This window comes from Amblyraja radiata, chromosome 6 (assembly GCF_010909765.2).
Source record: "Amblyraja radiata isolate CabotCenter1 chromosome 6, sAmbRad1.1.pri, whole genome shotgun sequence".
Classification (NCBI taxonomy): Eukaryota; Metazoa; Chordata; class Chondrichthyes; order Rajiformes; family Rajidae; genus Amblyraja; species Amblyraja radiata.
The window spans coordinates 47,029,409-47,050,081 of NC_045961.1; the positions used below are offsets into that span (position 1 = coordinate 47,029,409).

General features: G+C 42.2%; 1 protein-coding gene across 1 annotated transcript in view; it reads right to left on the minus strand.

Annotated features, from left to right (window-relative positions):
• Positions 1–11,780, minus strand: part of exph5 (exophilin 5) — a 31,721-nt gene extending 19,941 nt beyond the window's left edge. The window contains exons 1-2 of the mRNA XM_033022707.1: positions 11,537–11,780; positions 7,342–7,499 (exon numbers count right to left, since the gene is read on the minus strand). Of these exons, the coding sequence (XP_032878598.1) occupies positions 7,342–7,499; positions 11,537–11,670 (292 nt within the window). The 5' untranslated portion in view covers positions 11,671–11,780. The remainder of the gene's footprint in view (positions 1–7,341; positions 7,500–11,536) is intronic.
• Positions 11,781–20,673: the final 8,893 nt, after the last annotated feature.

The window sequence follows — 20,673 nt, forward strand, 5'->3', positions numbered from 1 at the left end:
AAGTGAATCAGAGGGGGAAAACTGTTGAAAAGGAGAGGCAAAGCACAGGCAAACTAACTGAGAGCTCCCGTGGATTTTGAAGCAACAGCAACAACAAGAAGCAGGAGAAAGCACTGATTGGCTCTAGCCCGAGTGGGAGGAGAGTTAGAAGTGAGTCAGAGGGAGAAAAACAGTTTAAAACTGAGGAATTTGGTTTGTAAATTGGTAAATCAGGCAATTTATCAGTCAATATAAGCAGGACGGCTCTTAGGGAGCAGCCTTGTGAGGGAAGTGCCCTGTGAGAAAAGTGCGAATCTTTGGCTCGAGAGTCTTCGGTGAGGAGAGGAGGCTACGCAAAACGTTGGAGAGGGAGAGATGAAAGAAGGAGATGTCAAGCAAGCTGATTCAGTGTGATGCTTGCAGTATGTGGGAGGTCAAGGACACTGCTGGTGCCTCTGGCTGCTACAAATGTGAGCAGTGGATCCAGGTACAGCTCCTGAAGGACCGTGTTGGATGACCTCAGGTTCGTCCGAGAAACTGAATCGTTCCTCGACAAGTCCTACAGTAAGATTGTTACACCCAAGGTACTGGAAGAGAGAAAGTGGGTGACAGTGAGAAAGGGAGGGAAACATGGAATACAAAGGTCCCCGGGTGTTGTACCTCTTGTGAACAGGTTCACCCACTTCGAAGCTGTCGGGACAGAAGACATTATCACACTGAGCAGCGGATGGCTCGCGAAGCAAGAAGGGCTGTTGAGCCAAAACCAAAGAGCCCAACGTCAGGCAACGCCATTGTAGTGAGAGGTACGGACAGGGGTTTCTGTGGCAACAGACGGGATTCGAGGATGGTGTGCTGCTTTCCTGGTGCCAGGATCCAGGATGTCACAGACAGAGTGCAGAAAAGCCTCAAGGGCGAAGGTGAACAGCCGGAAGTGGTAGTGCATGTCGGCACAAACGATGTCGGAAAGAAGGGGATGAATATTCTGCAGCGTGACTTTAGAGAACTCGGAAAAATGCTGAAAAGCAGGACCTCCAGGGTTGTTAGGGGTTAGCTCTGCTGATGAGGGATGGAATTCAGTCCCTTTCGAGGGAAGATATAGGGACTGATGAGGTAGTCACTGTGGATTGAGTTGAGGAATTGTAAAGGCAAGAAGACACTAATTGGTGTTATCTACAGACCCCCAAATAGTAGCCCGGATGTAGGGTGTAAGTTGCAGCAGGAGTTAAAACTGGTATGTAACAAAGATAATGCCACTATGGTGATGGGGGATTTCAATATGCAGGTAGACTGGGAAAATCAGGTTGGTTCAGGACCTCAAGAAAGATAGTTTGTAGAATGCATCCGAGATGGATTCTTAGAGCAGCTTGTAATGGAGCCGACCAGAGAAAAGGCAATTCTGGATTTAGTGTTGTCCAATGAACCAGATATGATAAAGAGAACTCAAGGTAAAGGAACCGCTTGGAGGTAGTGATCATAATATGATTAGTTTTAATCTGCAATTTGAGAAGGAGAACGTTAAATTGGAAGTGTCAGTGATGCAGTTGAACAAAGGGGACTATGAAGGCATGAAAGGGGAGCTGGCCAAGGCAGAATGGAAAGGGATCCTAGCAGGAATGACGGTAGAACAGCAATGGCAGGAATTTCTGGGCATAATCCGGAAGACGCAGGATCATTTCATTCCAAAAAGGAAGAAAGATTCTAAGGGGAGTAGTAGGCAACCGTGGCTGAGAAGAGAAGTTATGGATAGAATAAAACTAAAAGAAAAGATGTATAACACAGCAAAGAGTAGCCGGAAGCCAGAGGATTGGGAAACTTTCATAGGGCAACAGAAGGAAACAAAACGGGCAATACGGGCTGAAAAGATGAAGTACGAAGGGAAGCTGGCCAGGAATATAAAGAAGGACAGTAAAAGCTTCTTTAGATATGTTAAGGGAAAAAGAGTAGCAAAGTCAAATGTGGGTCCCTTGAAGGCAGACATGGGTGAAATTATTATGGGCAACAAGGAAATGGCAGAAGAGTTGAATAGGTACTTCGGATAAGTCTTCACTAAGGAAGACACAAACAATCTCCCAGATGTACTGGAGGACAGAGGATCTAAGGGGGCAGAGGAAATGAAATAAATTTTTTATTAGGCGAGAAATAGTATTGGGTAGGCTAATGGGACTGAAGGATGATAAATCCCCTGAGCCTGATGGTCTGCATCCTAGGGTCCTCAGGGAGGTGGCTCTAGAAATAGTGGACGCATTGGTGATCATTTTCCAATGTTCAATAGATTCAGGATCAGTTCATGTGGATTGGACGATAGCTAACGTTATCCCACTTTTGAAGAAAGGAGCGAGAGAGAAAACGGGGAATTAAAGACCAGTTAGCCCGACTTCGGTGGTGGGAAAGATGCTGGAGTCAATTATTAAAGAGGTAATAATGGGGCATTTGGATAGCAGTAAAAGGATTAGTCCGTCAACATGGATTTATGAAAGGGAAATCATGCTTGACTAATCCTCTGGAATGTTTTGAGGATGTGACAAGTAAAATGGATGAAGGGGTGCCAGTGGATGTAGTGTATCTAGACTTTCAGAAAGCCTTTGATAAGGTCCCGCATGGGAGACTGGTGACTACAATTAGAGCACATGGTATTGGGGGTAGGATGTTGACATGGATAGAAAATTGGTTGGCAGACCGGAAGCAAAGAGTAGGAGTGAACGGGTCCTTTTCAGAATAGCAGGCAGTGGCAAGTGGAGTGCCGCAAGGCTTGGTGTTGGGGCCGCAAACTGTTTACCATATATTAATGATTTGGAAGAGGGAATTAGGAGCAACACTAGCAAGTTTGCGGATGACACAAAGCTGGGTGGCAGTGTGAACTGTGAAGAGGATGTTAGGAGGTTGCAGGGTGACCTGGACAGGTTGAGTGAGTGGGCAGATGCAGTATAATATAGATAAATGTGAGGTTATCCACTTTGGTGGCAAAAATAAGGGGGCAGATTATTATCTCATGGGGTTAGGTTAGGTAAGGGGGAGGTACAGCAAGACCTGGGTGTCCTTGTACACCGGTCACTGAAAGTTGGCTTACAGGTACAGCAGGCAGTGAAGAAAGCTAATGGAATGTTGGCCTTCATAACAAGAGGATTTCAGTATAGGAGTAAAGAGGTTCTTCTGCAGTTGTATAGGGCTCTGGTGAGACCATATCTGGTATTGTGTACAGTTTTGGTCTCCTAATTTGAGGAAGGACATCCTTGTGATTGAGGCAGTGCAGCGTAGGTTCACGAGATTGATTCCTGGGATGGCGGGACTGTCATATGAGGAAAGATTGAAAAGACTAGGCTTGTATTCACTGGAGTTTAGAAGGATGAGGGGGAATTTTATAGAAACATATAACATTATAAAAGGACTGGACAAGTTAGATGCAGGAAAAATGTTCCCAATGTTTGGCGAGCCCAGAACCAGAGGCTACAGTGTTAGAATAAAGGGGAGGTCATTTAAGACTGAGGTGAGAAAAAACATTTTCACCCAGAGAGTTGTGAATTTATGGAATTCCCTGCCAGAGGGCAGTGGAGGCCAAGTCACTGGACATTATAGCCGCTGTCTTCTATCATAAGGAATATCTTGTACTCAAAGTAACTTTGATTACAATATCTTGTAATAATCAAAGTTACACTGGACTCGAAAGTTCCTGTCAGGAATAATTTGCTCACCTGGAAGGTGTGTTATTGCAAGTTTCTCTGGTACAATCATGTACCAATGAAGTGAAAATAACTTCAATTTCTTATGAAATATTATGGCAAAAAAACTGAAAAATGTTCAAGGCAATTGAATATGTTTCAAATGAATTTTGTATGTCATGCCAAGCCACAATTCCTGCTTATCAACTTAATTGGAGATAATAAAACAATTTTGTTGTTGTGAAAACTAATTTAGTCAGATGACTATTTCAGTTCTATATCTCAAAGTCCATTAGTGCGTATAGAGGTACTGTTGCCACGTAGCATAATTTGCAAACACTGGTTGTTAAACAGCTGCTTTTCAGATTCAGTAGTGCCAGATATACAAATCCCATGCTGTCAATGCTACTGAATCGACCTTGTACATGGAAAGGCCTTTCCTTCATGGCTGGCCCAATGCACGACAAAAGATAACAGGCAAGCCTGAGATCATGGAGTTCCAGGGGATAGAAGCCAAAGTTGAAGGGGTGTGGAGAAGGGCATGAAGAGTAATGGAAGGGAAGGGGCCAGAACGGCAGCATGGGATTTGTGTCAGATTCCTGTGATCGGCATGTGAAGGTCTGTGATTGGCAACTGGTAGCAGATCTGCAGCAGGCATCTGGGAAGGGTTTTATTGGCAGCTGCGAGGAAAAAAACCAAAAATCAGTAGAGGGGCAGAAAAACTTGTTGAGTCACTTCAGATGCTTGACGGCGAGAGATTAGTGCCTGATATAGGCAGGAAATCGGGCAAGGGTGGGTGCTTGAGTGGAATGTGGAGAGGGATTGGGTGCCTAACCTGAATCAGGGTGAATCACACTGAACACGCAAGGAACTACAGATGTTGGTTTACAAAAAGGACACAAAGTGCTGAAGTAACTCAGGTCAGACAGAATCTCTGGAAAAAAATCTGAGGCTGCTCAATGGTACAACTATAAAGTTGCTGCCTTACAGCACCAGATACCCAGGTTCGATCCCAACTACAAGTGTTGTCTGCACGGAGTTTGTAGGTTCTCCCCATAACCGCCTTGGTTTTCTCCAGGTGATCTGGTTTCCTCCCACATTCCAAAGCTGTGTGGGTTTGTAGGTTAACTGACTTCTGTAAATTGTGTCTCGTGTGTGGTATAGAACGAGTGGATGGGTGATCGCTGGTTGGCCTGGACCAAAGGGCCTGTTTCGACGCTGTGTCTCTAAACTAAACATGGATAGGTGGAGACCATAGATTACTTCATTCTGAAGAAGTGTCCCGACTCCTAATTGTCATAATCCATGTTTTTCAGAGATGCTGCCTGACCCGCTGAGTTACTCCATCACTTAGTGTCGTTTAAAAAAACAAAAAGAACACTGATGTAGAGTAAGCAGTGAACTTCATTCTCCCCATTTCTTCATAATTCTCAACTCTGTGAAAAAACATCTTAATGAATATATTCAGTCAATTTCAACAGGTTTATGGAGTGGAGTTGATGACCTAATGTGAGAAGAAACTCTTTCTCATCTACTCTATATTAAATAAACAACCCACTACTCTGAAACAATAGTCCTCTAGATCTGGATTCCCTCGAGACAACACATTTTTTTAGCACCCCGGCTTAGATGGTTCAATTAGATTACCTCAATTTTCTAAACAAATCAGTAATGACAATCTTTCCTCAAAAAAGAGTCCCATTGTACCAAAAAGTAATCATTTCCTAAACCTGCACAGCCTCTTTCTTGGAAGAAAATTAACAAAGGGTCATGTTTTTTTAAAAATTCAGAATATTATTATCTTTTGAAGATGCAGATGTGACTTGGATTTCTAAAACAGACATTGGAGTTTTAATAAATGTAAATAAATCACTAAATGGTGATTCATATACAGTATAGCTATGCATATCACAAAATAGTGATATTTTGTGTTGATTTGTTGGTTTCTTTAGAGGAAAATATTTTAAATTTAATAGTCATAAAACCTAACATTCTGAATTTCAGATCTCCAGATATAAATGGAAAAAAATGCAATAAACAGCATGTCTTCTGTGAAGAACAATCTCGTTTATAATTAACCAAATTCTGGAAATTGATTCTTGCTTCCATCTGTTGGTGATAAACGATATGTACATATTAAAGGCCAAGTGATAAGGTTTTTTTACCTCCTTACTACTGCCAATTACATGCCAATAAAACATTTTATCCAGAGATAAGAAATTTTGCAGGTAATTTTATATGACTAGGCATATTTTCCACCATGCTTAGTTTCAATGAAACGACTTATGTTTCTTTTCATTTTCAACTTTCTTAATATTTTTTCCTGAGAAAACCAAATTAAATTGGGATAACATTTCTTCTGTCCCTTTTGTATGACAATTATAAACTTCTTTTTATACTGCTTTAAGATGTAATTATAAGTGTAGAAACATGGAAATGCAGATGGTAGTTTACAAAAGAAGATACAGAATGCTGGAGCAACAGCGGATCAGGCAGCAACTCCCGGAGAACGGGTAGGGGACATTTCATGTCAGGACCCTTCTTCAGAATGATTGTAGTTGGGAGAAAAAAAAAACAGAAAAGAAAACAGGACAAATCTTGGCCGGCAACAGATTTTTGGAGAGAGACAGGTATGAGTCAAAGAGATATGCACAGTTGTGAACTGTGAAGGCTGCATAACGGACCTTTAGTAGGAAAATATTGTTTGGAGAATTCAACATTCATACCCATTGGGTTGTTAGCTACTGAAGCAAAATATGAAGAGTTGTTCCTCCAGTTTGCTTGTGACCTCATTCTGGCAATGGAGGTGACCCAGGACAGAAAGGTCAGTAGAGGAAGGTAATTAAAGTGGTTAGCGACCAGTGGATCCATTAGGCATTGGTGGACTGAGCGTAAGTGTTCAGCAAAATTGTTACAGAGTCTACGCTTCGTCTCATCGATGTACAGGAGCCCACATTGGGCACAGCGGATGCAGTAGATGAGGTTAGAGGAGGTGAATAAACAAAATACGAGATGCTGTTCTTTCAGTATGCGTGTGGTCTTACCCTGGCAATGGAGGTGGCCCAGGATAGAAAGGTCACAAAATATGAGGTGCCGTTCTTCCAGTGTGCGTGTGGCATTACTCTGGCGAATTATACGGTGCTGTTCCTCCAGTTTGTGTATGAAATATGAGCAAGGTGTTGGAATGGAGGATGGCTACTATCACAAAGTACTAGATAGGAGGAAGATAAAGTGGGATGAGAACATCGAGGATTGGAAAACAAACTTGATTATTTCTAACCCACATGGCCAACAAAGTGCTGGATGGACTCAAATAGGGAAGCCAGTCAATTAAGTCAGAAAGATTACAAGGTTTGAAGTTTCAACAGTAGTTGAGCCCTAGTGGACTTCCATCAAATCTGTCCATGTCTGATAGTATAGATGTGGAGATCTGAAATGCAACTCAAGATCATATATGACACCTAGATTTAGAATTCCAAATTCAGGACAATTGCCAAGTTGATAGTTGACAGCATTGGGTCAATAGGTAGAGTATGGAGTTTGTGATTGGGCCCCCAGAAAAACAATTGGAACTATACAATAACATTGAAAACTGAGCACTTTATTACTCATAAGAAAGCAAAATGCCATCTTACATTATATGTTCACAGTGAAACAAAATTGTTATTATTTTCAACATTTTTCAGCAATAACAGGCTTTATTTACCAGTTTGATTGTTCTTTCCAGATTGCCAGCTCTGCGGCACTTTCAGTAGCTTACTCAAGTCAGTCTGATTGTTGAATTTTGATTTCTTTAACTCTTCAAACCATTCGCCAGTCACTCCTTTCAACCATAACTTGTTTGGATTAGTCTTCTTGACTTCTCTAGAAGTGAAATTATTAATTGTAATTTAGGGAAACAAAATTGAGGCTGCCAATCCAGAATAGATTCTATGAATCATTTTACATTCCACAGATGTGCAAGTTTATAGATTAATTGACTTCTGTAAATCGTCGCGAGTGTGCAGGATAGAACTAGTGCACAGGTGATCGTTGGTTGGCGTGGACTTGGTGGACCGAAGGGCCTGTTTCCACGCTGTATCTCTAAACTAACGCAAGATCACTCTGTCTTAATAATTCTGTTAGTGTAACATTTCAGCTGACAATAGCTTCACTTTGTTAATCTAAAATTAGATTATTTATTTTTAATCATGTGCCCTAAATGAAACTAACAATTATTTGGTGAAGAAAAAGAGACGGAGGAGCAGTTGTAGTCAATATCCTATTTTGCATGCAGGTACAGCAGGCAGTGGAGAAAGCGAATGGCATGTTGGCCTTCATAACAAGAGGAGTTGAGCATAGAATAGTTGTATAGGGCCCTAGTGAGACCACACCTGGAGCATTGTGTGCAGTTTTCGTCCCCTAGCTTGAGGAAGGACATTCTTGCTATTGAGGGAGTGCAGCGTAGGTTCATAAGGTTAATTCCCGGTATGGCGGGACTGTCATATGCAGAGAATGGAGCGGCTGGGCTTGTATACTCTGGAATATAGAAGGATGAGAGGGAATCTTATTGAAACATAAGATTAAGGGTTTGGACACGCTAGCGGCAGGAAACATGTTCCCGATGTTGGGGGAGTCAAGAACCAGGGGCCACAGTTTAAGAATAAGGGGCAAGCCATTTAGAAAGGAGATGAGGAAACACTTTTTCCACACAGAGAGTTGTGAGTTTGTGGAATTCTCTGCCTCAGAGGGAAGTGGAGGCCGGTTCTCTGAATACTTTCAAGAGAGAGCTCTTAAAGATAGCAAAATCAGGGGATATGGGGAGAAGGCAGGAGCGGTGTCCTGATTGTGGATGACCAGCCATGATCACATTGAATGGCGGTGCTGGCTCGAAGGGCTGAATGGCCTACTCCTGCACCTATTGTCTATTATCTAAAGGCTGCCATCAAAGACATAATCCAAAGACAATGCATTGCAAGCCTCTGACCAGATTTACCTTTTTCCCCCAAAAAATAAATTTCATAATAAAAAATATACAAAGCAAGAACAGTGCAACGTTCTCAGCGACTATACATACATTAATTAGTGTTATATTCGATAGTGTTCACAAACTATCCTTATACCAAGCACCCTCGCCACTCATGTGGCCGACTAGGATATTTTGCAGTGAAAGTCTGAAGAAGGGTGTTGACCCGAAACGTCACCCATTCCTCCTATCCAGCAATGTTGCCTGTCATACGGAATTACTCCAGCATTGTGTCTATCCCCAAGGATATCTTGTCCCTTATTTGAGGGGCGTCTCCACCTGACCTTGTTCCACAATATCCAGCAGCAGAAGGACCCGAGACTGTGGTCCTTCCCCTCAGAGCCTTGATGTTGGCTGCACCAAGCTTCAGTGAGTCTTGAGCTTATACTCCTGCAGTTTGGAATGGGCCAGTCGGCAACACTCCCTGATGCACACCTCGCTCTGCTGGAAGATAAACACCTCGCTCTGCTATAAGATAAGCAGGTTTTGGACGAGACCAAAGAGCATCTTTCACTGAACAGATTTACTGCCAACAACTCCAACCATCCCTGGGAAGGTTGGATGGTCTCAACTCGTGCAACAGGATCTTTTTCAAACAAAGATTACTGCACAAATATGCCATTCCTCCTGTAATAACAAATAGATAAGACAACGCCTAACTTAGGAAACATTTTAGAGCACTTTCTAACTTTGTTTTGTTTGCTTAGGAGTCTGCCCTGCAAAATAATTATATTCATACAATTGTCTCATAGCTCAGTACACAGTTTGTTTCCCTCTTCTTCTTCTTTCGTGTGGCGTGCACAGCCTAAAGTTGTTGGACAACTTGTTCTATTTGATCTTTCGCTTGTGCACGTCGAGTTGAATGCATTAGTCGAAACAGGGTGGACCACGTGAAGGTTGCAATTTTCCACCCCAGTTTTTTTCCCTAAGTGTACCATCAATCAACAAGCAGTTGGATCAATGCTTCCTTTCTTTCATCTTAAATAAATAGTCCATGAATATCATAGTGGTGCAGGTGGTAGAGCCACTGCATCACAGCCCCAGAGATGCAAGTTTGATCTACACCTTTGGTGCAGTCTGTGTGGTGTTTGAACGTTATCCCTGTGACCATATAGGTTTCCTCTGGTTGCTCAGATATCCTCCCATCTCCCAGAGATGTGTGGGCTTGTAGATTAATTGGCCCTTTGTGCATTGGGAATAGACGTGAAATGAGATAACAGAACTAGAGTGAATGGGTGATCGATGGTCAGCATGGACTCATTGGGCCAGAGCCTGTATCCATGCTGTGCCTTTTCAATCAATCAATCGCTCAATCAATCATTCAAAATCCCAATTGCAAAATCATTCCGTTTATCCTAGTATGCTCCAATGTCCAACACGCTCCAATATCCAACATGCAGGAAATATGGATCGTGTGAGATTAGTTTACTCGGCATCAGACATTGTGGACCAATGAGTCTGTTCCTGTGTTGTACTCTTCCATGTTGTTTTTATTATGCTGCAATAGAACAAGGAATGCATATTGACGTTATCAGTCAATACTGCAATTGTTGGCATAAGACTGTTTAATATTTGTCGAGGGTGTTTAAAGAACAAATTAAGAAGATTAGCACGCCAACAAATCTCATTCGGCTCTTACACTAGATGTCGGTGGCAGCAGCGTCAACAGCAGCCCAGCGCCAGAAAGGGCAGCAATCTCGATTCATAGCAAAGCTCAGACCCACCATATTAAATAGTTTGAATCGACACCTCTGATGGTAAAAATAAACAATGCCTTCAACAACACAGGCTGTCATTTTCTGACCACTAAACAGGCAATGCTATTTCACAAAGACACTTTGCTGGGTCATTGTTGATTTGAAGCCTGTTATTGAAGTTGTCATCTGGAATCTGGAATTACCTCGTTCCCATTCGCCGCCAGGGTAGAGACATAATTACAGGCTGTGACTAAATGGTCCGCTATTTGCACAATTAAAAAAAAAAATTCCACCACATTTTAAGTTGCTGAATTTACAAGCTGACTGATTGGCACCGACAGCATTCAAAAGTTGTTATTCCGGGCGTGCAGACTTGCGACGTGCGGGCATGAATAACTCACCTGAAAGTATGCGGTGTCAGGCTCTTAAGTGTTTCTTAACACACATATTTAGTAATTCAAATCCAAAATCTTGCCATTACCGAAACAATTCACGCTTTTGATAACGCCCGTGATTACACAATGCTTTATAATAATGGTTGTCGATTTCATTCATAAATTTTGTTCAGTAACAATTTGAGTAAATATATTTTCTGGCAGCAATGGTGGTTTGGTGAACTATCTTCTTATTTCATTACGTTAAACAGTTTATTTCCAGATTGCAGTTACATATTGGTAACGATATTCCAATAAAAGCCCCCAATACTAACACTCTCCATTGCAAGCAGTTTCTTTGAACTGAAAAGAAAACTCCAGTCCCTATCGGTCTCGAAGAGCTTTTTGACAATCAATATATGCACTTCTTTTGAACCGACTTTGTTACAGAATAAACTAAATAAACAAAAATAATACCAATAAACTAAACTAGATATGACATTAGAATAAAGCTATGTAACCTGTATATTCAAAATTCAACTTTAATTGTAATATCATATTTTGACAATAAACTCTCTTGAACTTGAACTTGAACTTGAGCATGGAAATTAATTTTACATTTCTAAATGAAAAGCTTTTTCCCAGGCGAAATTAATTGCTATATTATTCCTATTATAACGATCCTTAAGAGTGTTGCAAGTAATAAACCATTAGTTTGCTCCCCACACAGCTCAACTCTTTTAAAGGTACCACAATAGTTGCAGCTGCACAATTCGACACAGCAGGAACAATGTCCCGAACGCTGCCAGCACTGGGATTACCTACTTGAGCCTCTCGGAATTCATCCTCCGGACCACTTTATCTCGTTCCAACACATCCAGGACGGCGTTCACTTCTTCGTGGTTCAGAAAGCTCAGATCCACTGAGCGCTTTGATTTGGACGTCCACCGTGTGAACATTGCAGAGCCGTGTCTGGGCGGCGAGGCAGCAACGTCTCCAGGGCACGGCTCACCCTGGATGAAGGTGGACAACGCCCTGGCGCCGGCGGCCCAGGCGGGCACGCGCCCTTCCCGTTGCCATAGACACGCGCAGGCCCGGGCCTCAAGAACCCGACCCGGCCTCAACCTTCAGAGAAGGGCTTTTCATTCGTTAAAAAACAACCAGCGGATAGAAAAGAGAGACAGATTTAAATTACGTCGCATGAAAACTAAAGAGCAGGATCATTTCGAAAGCAGACGAACGCATACATAAAGCGGCGGTGGGCCCGTCTGAGTTAAGATGGGGGCAATTTTCTGCGGGAAGCCAAACGTGAGGAAGATGCCGCACGGCCCCGAGGCCACGTTGTCCGGGTTAAAGGATGTGCTAAAACAATCGGTGGTGGACTGTAGTATCAGATTAGTATTAAATATATTATGAAGCGAGTTCTATTCGTTGTCTTTGCAATTAGCAAGTGTTAACTTTTTCAACAGCTTTGTTTTTAGGAAAAATCCCATCGAGTCTGGTGCTGTGCACTTTCAAGCTTCTGGATCTTCTGCAGGACGGGAGCAGGGAGAAGAAGGGATGACTGGGCTGAGACAAGTCCATAAAACCACATTCATCAAACATATTCTGCAATGAGTGTTATAGATTGAGAAGGGCCCAGCCTGTACGCTATGATTATTTTTCTCGCACTCGGCTACTACTTGATGCCACTCTCAGCATTTCTTGCCATGATAATATCCATGGAGACACATCATGGAACTAGATGCCGGGATCTTGAGGAAAACACAAAAATGCCGAGGGAACTCTGCATCTGTCAAGGGGAAATGGACAGACGACGTTTCGGGTCAGGACCCTTCTTCAGACTCAGAGTTGGGGAAAGGAGAAATCTGGTTAAGAGCTGGGGGTGGGGTAAAGGCTAGCAAGGTATACAGGTGAAGGAGAGGGATGATTGGCAGATAGGCTGAAGGGTCTGCAGGGAGAGAGGTATAAAAGGGAAATGAAGGACATGGGTATGGGAGATAAGTGCATGAAGGAGGGGGAAGGAACTGGGAGGGTGGGAGAAATTGTACGCACCATGGGTGTAGACGGGAAAGGGGGTAGAAGTCTATTACTTGAAATTAGAGAATCCAGTGTTCATATTGTTGGGTTTTAAGATACCCAAGCGGAATATGAGGTGCTGTGCCTCCAGTTTGCATGTGGACTCGCATCCACAGAGCCTCAAGCTCAAAATGTACAAACAAGGGACTGCGGATGCTGGTTAACCAAAAAAGATAAAATACTGGAGTAACTTGGTGGGTCAGGCAGCATCCCAAGAGAACATGGATATGTGACTTCGGATTGGGACTCCTTCAGGCATGTTATGCCTCAAGGTCAGTTGTTTTCAAATGTTTTATCATGCCCCATCTACACTAGTTTGGCCTATATGGCTCTAAACTTATCCTTTGAATGTACCTGTCCAAATGTTTCTTAAATGCTGTGATAGTACTAGTCTCAACTACCTCCTCCGGCAGCACGCTCCATATACCTACAACCTTACGTTAAAAAGTTGCCCCTCAGGTTCCCATTAAATCTTTCCCCCGCACATTAATCCTACGTCCTCTGGTTCTTGATTCCCCATACGCCAGGTAAAATACTGCATTTACCCAATCTATCTCTCATGATCTTATACACCTCTATAAGATCACCACTTATCCTCCTGTGCTCCAAAGATAAAGTCCTAGCCTGCTCAACCTCTCCCTATAACTCAGGACCTCGAGTATTGTCAGCAACCTTTTGTTCTGCACCATTTCCAGTTCAACAACAAATATATAAGATGTGACATAATTGTGCAAGGCCATCATCATAATGCAAATTACATCCAACCCTTCAGGTTGGATTCCTGGTTCAGACCTTCAAGGTCATCTCCTTCTCCTATTTTCCAATCATGTGGTGCAGATTCAGTGTGTAGGAAGGAACTTCAGACATTGGTTTACACCAAAGATAGACACAAAATGCTGGAGTAAATCAGCAGAACAGGCAGCATCTCTGGATAGAGGAATGGGTCACGTTTTGGGTCTAGACTGAAAAAGGGTCTCGACCTGAAACGTGACCCACTCCTACCCAGAGATGCTGCCTGTCCTGCTGAGTTATTCCAGCATTTTGTGACTATCTTTGGTGCAGATTCAGACCAGGTTTCCTCCCACCCACTGTTCCCATCATACCTTCTAGCACTTGAAGGGAAACAAGCTCCTTGAGAAAACTAGTTGTAATATATCCTTGCAATTGACTAGGTTTAATTATGTTTTACCTCTATACTTAAATATTTGTACGTTGACACTTTGTGTGAACTGCCAACATCAATACAACACTTTGTAATACAAAGCTGTTCTCCGAATTGCGCATACTTATGATCTGTTAAACATTATTTACACAAAATAAATAATGCAGCAACCACAATTATATGCTTCTAAACTGTTTACTTATAAATATTATTTTCACCACCAGTTCACTCTTCAAAAGCCTTCTCAAACAACATATGAACATAAAGTAATTTCACCTAGCCCCAGTCTGAAGATGCGTCTCGACCCAAAACGCCACCTATTCCTTCTCTCCAGAGATACTGCCTATCCCGCTGAGTTACTCCAGCTTTTTGTGTCGATCTTCAGCCTACTGATAGCTTGGCATCCTTTCCAATTTATTTTGCCCAGCTATGAGTGGTTGTGCTCTCACTAGCTTGAGCTTTGGAATTCCCTGTTTAAATGTCCATGCCTCCTGACCTCCCCAATCTACTTTAAGGTGGTTTAAAAATCTTGTCTGACCATTTTTCAGTTTACCGCCTTAATTTCTTCTTATTTTGAATAAGGTTGGAGTAATTACTCCTGAAATGCCTTAAGGAGTTCAAATATGTCATGGATATCAAATATGTAGGTAGTTGTTATTGTTCCTGGACTGATTGGGAATTGTTTTAGGAAGCATATCAGCGAGGAAATGGTCAGCATAAAGTCCTATGAGATTATTGAACACTCCCCCCCAGTGGTATATTGGAGGTTGTGCAAAGGTCTTTTCTTAGAATCTTGGGATCAAGGTTGACTTTTATCTGCTAAATTGAGGAGCGGAAAGTGATTTTGTTTTTGTAATGTTGGGTGAATGTTGCACTCCAGTGCCTTGATCCAACACCAAGTAGTCTCAGACACAGTTGTGCTTAACTAAACTAGAACACACACATGCACACACCCTCTAATCATGCAGATGTCAATGTACTCTCCAACCCTCTTCTTCATTCAATAGACAATAGGTGCAGGAGAAGGCCATTCGGTCGTTCGAGCTAGCACCGCCATTCACTGATCATGGCTGATCATCCACAATCAGTACCCCGTTCCTGCCTTGTCCCCATATCCCTTGACTCCGCTATCTTTAAGAATATCTAACTCTCTTGAAAGCATCCAGAGAATTGGCCTCCACGGCCTTCTGAGGCAAATTCCACAGATTCACAACTCTCTGGGTGAAAACGTTTTTACTCATCTCCGTTCTAAATAGCCTACCTCATCGCCCTTGTCTTGATCTCCCCTCAATCTCTTAACTTCTCTTCTCTTTTTTATTCCCCCATTTCTAGTTTACACTGTCAACTACATCCATTCCTCCTTCTCTCATCAATCCCAGTTTCACCACTTCTACAAACTACCAACCTCCCTTCCCCTCATTAACACATGCTTTACAACTCTCCCACAAATTCTCTTCCCTCTCCTTCTCTTCATCAACCAGTTTCACTACCTCTCTGACAAACTCCATGCCTTCACTTCTCCTCTATCTACCACATTGCTCACCTCCTCTTCTCCTGTCAGCCCTCTAATTATTCTTCCCATTCATTCTTTCTTGTTCTTGCACTATCCATACTTTCAACTAACTCAACCAGAAACGGTGGCAAGTGGTAAACCCAATTAAATCCAAAATGGTAATTGCAATTAGAATGTTCTATGGCACATTTCTGTCAAGGAGAACTGACATTGGAACAGCAACTTAATTCTACACTTACCCCACTGACAAAATACTTAGAAAGAGCACAAACTAAGTGCCACACGTTGTATGGTCTCACTATTATGAGAATAATCACATAATTCCCATTCTCACTTCCATGAAACATGATATTGAGGTAAAAGAGGACTTCCAATGATTACTTCTGAAGTACGATCATTTTTGTTGTAAAGGCAAACATGACAACCATACGCAGGTTCCAAAGGCAGAACAAAAATATACAACACCAGTTAATTTGTTTTGGATGCATTGCTAAGATTGAGAAAAAAAACCCTAAACTCTAGGGGAAGGTTAATATCCAAGGTTAATATCATAGGAAAAAATAGATGGGTAAATAACTGAAAGATTGCATATCTCAAAATGAAATCCTTTTGTAGTAATGCCCTTAGTATCAGATTAGATTCTGTTTTCATTTCCTGGTGTGGGAATTGTGTCCACAAACAAGAAATTAAAATATAATAGAAGCGATCCTTACAGCTGACCACCACTGTGGTGGTGGACCTGATCTCAGACAACGATGAGAAGGCCTACCGGGAGGTGGCTGACCTGGCACTCTGGTGTCAGGACAACAGCCTCCTCTTGAACTAAGGAGCTGATCGTGGACTTTAGGAGGGCACATCATCCGAGGACGTACACACCATTGAGGATAAATGGGTATACTGTGGATAGGGTGAGCTGTTTTAAATACCTGGGAGTCCACATCTCTGAGGATATGAAACATAGAAACATAGAAAATAGGTGCAGGAGTAGGCCATTCGGCCCTTCGAACCTGCACCGCCATTCAATATGATCATGGCTGATCATCCAACTCGGTATCCTGTACCTGCCTTCTCTCCATACCCCCGGATACCTTTAGCCACAAGGGCCACATCTGACTCCCTCTTAAATATAGCCAATGAACTGGCCTCAACTACCTTCTGTGGCAGAGAATTCCAGAGATTAACTCTCTGTGTGAAAAATGTTTTTCTCATCTCGGTCCGAAAAGATTTCCCCCTTATCCTTAAACTGTGACCCCTTGTTCTGGACTTCCCCAACATCGGGAACAATCTTCCTGCATCTAGCCTGTCCAACCCCTTAAGTATTTTGTAAGTTTCTATAAGTTCCCCCCCAAATCTTCTAAATTCTAGCGAGCATATGACATGGACATCACACGCTGCGGCACTCGTAAGGCAAGACAGTGCCTTTACCACCTCAGGCAATTGAGGAAATTCAGAGTGTCTCTGAGGATCCTCCAGTGCTTCTACTCAACAGTTGTGGAAAGCATCTTGTCACGATTTGGTTTGTGAACTGCTCTGCCCAGGACAAGAAGGCTCTGCAGAAGGTAGTGCATTCGGCCAAACGCACTGTGGGAACTTCACTCACCCCTCTGCAGGGTTTATACATCAGAAGGTGTAACTCCAGAGCCAATAAGATCATGGGAGACCCCTTCCACCCCTGCAACGGACTGTTCCAGCTGCTATGGTCAGGCAAACGCCTCCGTTGCCATGCTGTGAGAACGGAGAGGTTGAGAAGGAGTTTCTTCCCAGAGGCCATTAGGACTGTAAACTCATACCTCACCAGGGACTAACTTTACTGTACCATTCTACTGTTTTGATTTTGTTTTTTTAAATTGCTGTTTTTTTCCTTTTTCCTTCCTCCCACAATATGTAATATGTAAAAGAATATGTGATTTTGTTCCATTCTGTTTGTAATTTGTTTGTTTGCTTGTTTTTTTCACAAAGTCCGTGAGCATTGCCACTTTTCATTTCACTGCACATCTCGTATGTGTATGGATGAATAAACTTGACTTGACCGTGACAAAAGCATTTGGCTTCATTCCAAACAGCAGGAAATGTTGTTAATTTATAACGATTCTGTCTCACAAGGTTAACTAACTGTGACCCGATCTCCACTCCTAACTTCTGGGTTGTTAGTGATTCTTTCTGATTATTATTTAAGGCATCATTGTTGGATGTATGCCTATTTTGGGTGGATGATGTGTTGAAAGAGTGCCCTGGTGCAATAATTAATTACATCTTCAATCTTATTACTAAATCTGTGCAGACAAAGTCAAACTAGTTTTCAATGTCTTTAGCAGAAATATGGCACAGCTTTGAACGAGTCACTCCCATGGACTTTCACCTCCCAAGGAGGTGAACTAGCATATCGTAATGCTCAGTGTGCAACTTAATTTTACATATTGTCTTTGAGTGCCTTTGAAATACTTTGTGAATACACTGTTAAAAAAGACTGCTGAATGACAGAGGTTTCATAATGTGTAGTATGACTTTCTCTTATGCCAATTCTCATGGTTAACACACAATAGTTTGCCTGAGAGGGAGAGAGAGAGAGAGAGAGAGAGATAAAGCCATCGCCCACCACATTTTATCTGTTAACATGAGTGCCCTGTTAAGGTTTATTATTGTCACGTGTACCAAGGTAGTGTGTAAAGATTGGTTGTGCATGCTATCCAATCAAATCATAAGTTATATCAGCTCTGAACAATCCTGTCAATTATTGTCTGAAATGAATTCTTGGAACTACTGATTTATATTAGACCAAACGCTACCGGCATAGCTGTGAGCATAAACAGAACAAGGAATGGTGGCAGTCGTTGGAGGGGGGTGGGGGTGATGGTGATCAGGGTGTAGCTGAAATGACAGGGATCCTGTCCCTGGTTTACAAAAAAAGTTTAATGATGGGTCCCGACCCGTCACCTATCCATATTCTCTAGATATGCTGCCTGATCTGCTGAGTTACTCCAGCACTGTGGGTCTATACTTCTACCAAATGTTCAATTACTCGAGAATATTGTTTGGAAAAAGAATGCTGTGTCCAAGGGAGATAAGGGACTGATGTATTTTGTGTCTATCAAACTCACCGAGTTATTCCAGCATTATTTGTCTATCAAATTTTTTCCCCCAAAGATGCTATATGACCCACTGAGTTACCCCAACATTTTGTATCTATTTTCGGAGATAAGGGACTGTTGTGCACTTTGTTTCACTAAAATATGGCTCATTCCTGAAGCACCTGATCTTACTATACAACCTAACTTTAGGAATGTATATCCCCAATACGATCTGCATGTCACCTGCCCCACACACTGACGTCTGGACTTCTTTGTGGTGTGGCAACTGCTGTTTTTGATCACTTGAACCTGCAGAGAGTGGTGATCACAACCCAGTCTTTCACAGGCTCATCACTTGCCTGAATCCAATCCATCTTCACAGGGCAACGCATCAGGAAGGCCGAAAGTATCATTGAAGATACTTGACACCCAGGCTATTCCTTTTCTCTCTTCCACCTTATGGGAGAAGATACAGGAATTTGAAACCCCTGATGTCCAGGAGATAACACTTGTGCCTATATCTCTTTCCTCAACCGTTCAAGGACCTCGACAGTCCCTTCAGGTGAGGCAGAGGTTCACTTGCACTTGCTCCAACCTCATCTACTGTTTCAGGTGTGGACTCCTATATGTCGGCGAGACCAAGCGCAGGCTCGGTGATTGTTTAGCTGAACACCTCAGTTCAGTCCGCCTAGACGTACCCGATCTCCTGGTTGCTAAACATTTTAACTCCCCCTTCCACATTGACCTTTCTGTAGGTATGTTGCAAAAATTACCTTCAGCGGCGCTGCAGTTCTGTAACTGCCCGTGTGTGCGACTTTGGCGCCTTTGAGAGGGGGCGGGTTTAAAACGCCGTTTTCTCTAGGCTATTGAAATCGAGGTTGTTCAGCCTGCTTAGTTGCTGACGAAAAATCGCTGCGACATTCGTTCGCTGCAGTTAATTTTAAACGAAATTGGATTATTTAGTTACTATAGTAGATTAAAAATCACCCTCTAAAGACGCGAATGCTGACAACGGGACGGATCTCACGTAGGGGACAAGGCAAGGTAGGCTGTTTATTTTTACATTAAAAAGCGCTTCTTAAGATCCCTTTATTCAAAATTTTAAGTTGCGAGAAGGTGACGGGGGCCCATCCGAACCGGCAGTATCTTTCATGCCAACATGGGCTTCAAATCCACCGCAATCGCAACGTTCCAAACCAGCGCGTTCCACAACATCCCACTCGCAAGCTGATTTAAATGGCCATTCATTTACAGCAATTAAACACTAAATTCCTTACATTTGGCCTATAAATTAATGACAATGAGATTTAAAAATCATGTTTTATTGTGAATTCTTGGGTGAATGTTCTTTGGACACTTAGGCTATTTAAAATTGTAAATCTTTTCTTAAGAAATGGATAGATGTTTAGATCTAGTAATTGAATTTTGGAATTAGCTACAATTGGGTAACTAACTAATTATATGCTTTAATTTCAGGTCATCCAAGTAAGATTGTTTAATATTTGTTTCAGAATGCTTCAATCTATAATAACTGAACATTTCTTTCAGTTCTCTTAATTTTTAATAAAGTTATGGCCATTTGACTGTCCTTGATCACAACTTTTGTGTTAAGTCAATGGAAAAGCAATAGGGAACAAGATGCTAATTTCCGAGTATGAAAATGGTCATAACTTTTTTAATACCGAAGATATGAAAGTGAATTAGGTGTCAAATTAAACTTCTTTTTATGCTTTATCTGATGGGATAAATTGCAGACTTGATTTTTAAAATCTCAAAATTTTGTAACATTGCTACTTTCTGTCCTGGGCCTCCTCTACTGTCAGAGTGAGGCCCAACGCAAATTGGAGGAACAGCACCTCGTATTTCGCTTGGGCAGCTTACAACCGAGTGGCATGAATATTGACTTATTTAACTACAACTAACCCTTGTTTTCTCCTCTCTCCATCTTTCTCCATCCTAGTTCTCCAACTGATTTGACTGTCTGCCTGATTAAATTTTACCGATTGTATGCCTCGTTGTCACCTTCCCATCTGCTAACAATGATCTCTTCTACATTTTCCTTGAACTTCATCCCCTTTGATCTCTAATTTTCACACCTTACCCTTCCATACCATAAAGATTGTCTCCCTCTCCCCTGACT